The sequence below is a fragment of the Bombina bombina genome, chromosome 4 (genome assembly GCF_027579735.1).
Source record: "Bombina bombina isolate aBomBom1 chromosome 4, aBomBom1.pri, whole genome shotgun sequence".
NCBI classification, from domain to species: domain Eukaryota; kingdom Metazoa; phylum Chordata; class Amphibia; order Anura; family Bombinatoridae; genus Bombina; species Bombina bombina.
In genome coordinates this window covers 1,034,105,551-1,034,109,046 of record NC_069502.1, presented here as the reverse complement: position 1 = coordinate 1,034,109,046, position 3,496 = coordinate 1,034,105,551, and the positions used below count along the sequence as shown (strand labels likewise).

Below are 3,496 nucleotides of genomic sequence, written 5' to 3'. Positions count from 1 at the left end.
TATAAAAGAAGAAAATCTAATGACATGGCCTCCTTGTTCACCTGATCTGAACCCCATTGAGAACCTGTGGTCCATCATCAAATGTGAGATTTACAAGGAGGGAAAACAGTACACCTCTCTGAACAGTGTCTGGGAGGCTGTGGTTGCTGCTGCACGCAATGTTGATGGTGAACAGATCAAAACACTGACAGAATCCATGGATGGCAGGCTTTTGAGTGTCCTTGCAAAGAAAGGTGGCTATATTGGTCACTGATTTGTTTTTGTTTTGTTTTTGAATGTCAGAAATGTATATTTGTGAATGTTGAGATGTTATATTGGTTTCACTGGTAAAAATAAATAATTGAAATGGGTATATATTTGTTTTTTGTTAAGTTGCCTAATAATTATGCACAATAATAGTCACCTGCACACACAGATATCCCCCTAAAATAGCTAAAACTAAAAACAAACTAAAAACTACTTCCAAAAATATTCAGCTTTGATATTAATGAGTTTTTTGGGTTCATTGAGAACATGGTTGTTGTTCAATAATAAAATTAATCGTCAAAAATACAACTTGCCTAATAATTCTGCACTCCCTGTATATATATATATATATATATATATATATATATATATATATATATATATAAATATATATATATATATATATATATACACAGAGAGAAATGCACTCACAGGAACGAACAACCAGCTCAATAACATTGTTAGCCTGTTCTATGGCGATTTACCACCTGGGTGCTACTTCTTTTGGCCCAGCAATGCTTTTCACAGAGTAGAACTTTCCTGTAGTATATCAGTCTGATCCCGCCTATTACGGTCAGTCCAGTGCCGAAATACCAGGCAATTCCTCTCTGAACAAGGAACACAGCAACCCCAGACGATCGTTTCGGCCTTCATTGGGCCACGTCAGTGAGTTGTAGCAGTATTCCTCTAAGCACACTGAGCAAGGAGTCCACGTCTGGTTGCCCCTTTTTCCCATAGGGAGACTAAATACACACAGAGAGAAATGCACTCACAGGAACGAACAACCAGCTCAATACCATTGTTAGCCTGTTCTATGGCGATTTACTACCTGGGTGCAACTTCTTTTAGCCCAGCAATGCTTTTCACAGAGTAGAACTTTCCTGTAGTATATCAGTCTGATCCCGCCTATTACGGTCAGTCCAGTGCCAAAATACCAGGCAATTCCTCTCTGAACAAGGAACACAGCAACCCCAGACGATCGTTTTGGCCTTCATTGGGCCTCGTCAGTGAGGTGTAGCAGTATTCCTCTAAGCACACTGAGCAAGGAGTCCACGTCTGGTTGCCCCTTTTTCCCATAGGGAGACTAAACACACACAGAGAGAAATGCACTCACAGGAACGAACAACCAGCTCAATACGATTGTTAGCCTGTTCTATGGCGATTTACCACCTGGGTGCAACTTCTTTTAGTTAAAGGTAGTCGTGGTAGGTGGCGCAAAAAGGATTGCTGTTCTCGATAAATTTCTGATTTCTGATTTATCCAAAAAAGAATATAAATTAGAAAACACTAGGAATATATTAGCTCTATATACACACATATATATATATATATATATATATTGATTTGATAGAACATAACCGTATTCATTAATATAATTCGAAATCAACATCAGAAATTTATCGGGAACAGCAATCCTTTTTGCGCCACCTACCACAACTACCTTTAACTATAAAACTTTGGGATAAAGTTTATTTCAGGTGCGCTTGATTCCCTACCAGTTAGACAGTCTAACTCTATTTTTTACTATACTACCAAATTATCCCCAGACTGTTAAACTGGTATCTTCCGTCACAACATCACATTGTAATCAATTTTTTCTTAAAATTTAGAGGATAATTTGTAAAAGCCCCACCAATCCTCAACAATATGGACATCTTTGGCACTAGAGACAGCATATTAGATGACATACACAACAAAATAGACCCATCAGACTCGACATACAATAAATATAGAAATGACACAATAAACGAGGACACACTAAGCGAATTAGAAAATGTTTTATTTAAAGAAATCAAACAAAAATTAGAACTAGCTTTTCTCAAGAAATATATTAAAGAACAAATGGTCCCTAGAGGACTTAGACTAAAAAAAGACTGTACATTTGAACTTAATGAAGAACACCAAAAGGAATGGTATGATATTCTAGAAACAGCCTCTAGCAAACTTGTAAATGTGATTATAAAATCTAGAGAAGCTACAACACAAGACTTAGGGATAAAAATTCAAAATTGCAAGGAAATCTTAGACAAAATCACATTAAGTGATACATTGAACACCAAACAACAAGAAATAGCAAAAAGACTGGGTGACCTAAATAAAGAAATTCTTGAAGTAAAATGGAGGAAATTTAATAGAGACTTAAACGATTATAAGGGAACAGAAAATCAAGATTCTGAAGCTAAACCTGAGAATCACAAACATTTATTTAGCAGTAGAAAACCCACTAATGATATAGAACATATCAACAATACAACACACCAGACACCACAGAATGACCACCGAGAAAGAATTACTAATAGAGACACTATGCACAATAGGAACCTCAATGAGAGACAATATGCAAATAATTATGATAAACATTATAACAACTATAGTAGAAACAATAGAAACAATAGAAATAATTTTAACAGACAACACAGCACAGATGGTCATTACCAGGACTATAGAGAACACAGATCACAAAACTATGAATATAGAAATGACTATGAACATAGAAATCAAGGATATTGGGGGTATAATCACAACCATAATAGACACCAGGACACGACAAATAGAGAACAAAGACGAATTTCCACGCACCAGAACTATAGACACTATCACGATAATCAACGAGATTATCTTCACTATAGTAACGAACACTATAGAAATGAACACTACAGAGGTGAAAGAGAACAAAATAGGGACTCACATAATCACAATCAAAGGCACTTTGAAAATTATAGGAACATGAATACTAGACACAATGAAGGCAACACACACACTAACTGGAGAAATCAATACACAGAAGAAACAGACTGGGAAACACCGACAAACCACCATAGGAAAATTAATTCACCAAGGCACAAAGAATCACATAATAATGAGAGACATAACACTCACCAGACGGACAGGAATATTGAGAGTGCTAACAGATATAGTGCACTAACTCATGAAAATGAAGATAACAGAACTCCAACATTTTCAATAAAAGCACATAGCTCTAGGTTGTCTTTTTAGAAGAAGGCCCAAAACAAACCCACAACCCCCCAAAAGGCAAAAGAAGGTTAGAGGACACAGAGGAAGGGGAGGTAGAACCAAAGAAAGCCACGAAAAAATCCAAGTAGAACCAAAGGGAATTTTCAATCTAAGCAAAACAACACTTAATAATGAACAAAAGTCTGTGTTAAACAAAGGCCTATCCTTCGCACCTGCCTGTAAAATTAATAAATTTGAGACATTATTCAATGTCAACCAGTTTACAAGGAAAATA

The 3,496-nt window shown here is 36.1% G+C and overlaps 1 protein-coding gene across 1 annotated transcript; it reads left to right on the top strand.

Moving 5' to 3' along the window:
* The first annotated feature begins 1,893 nt into the window (after positions 1-1,893).
* Positions 1,894-3,243, top strand: LOC128658165 (GATA zinc finger domain-containing protein 14-like). Its single transcript, XM_053712675.1, has one exon. It carries the CDS (start codon positions 1,894-1,896, stop codon positions 3,241-3,243), a length of 1,350 nt encoding a protein of 449 aa, XP_053568650.1.
* The last annotated feature ends 253 nt before the right edge of the window (positions 3,244-3,496 follow it).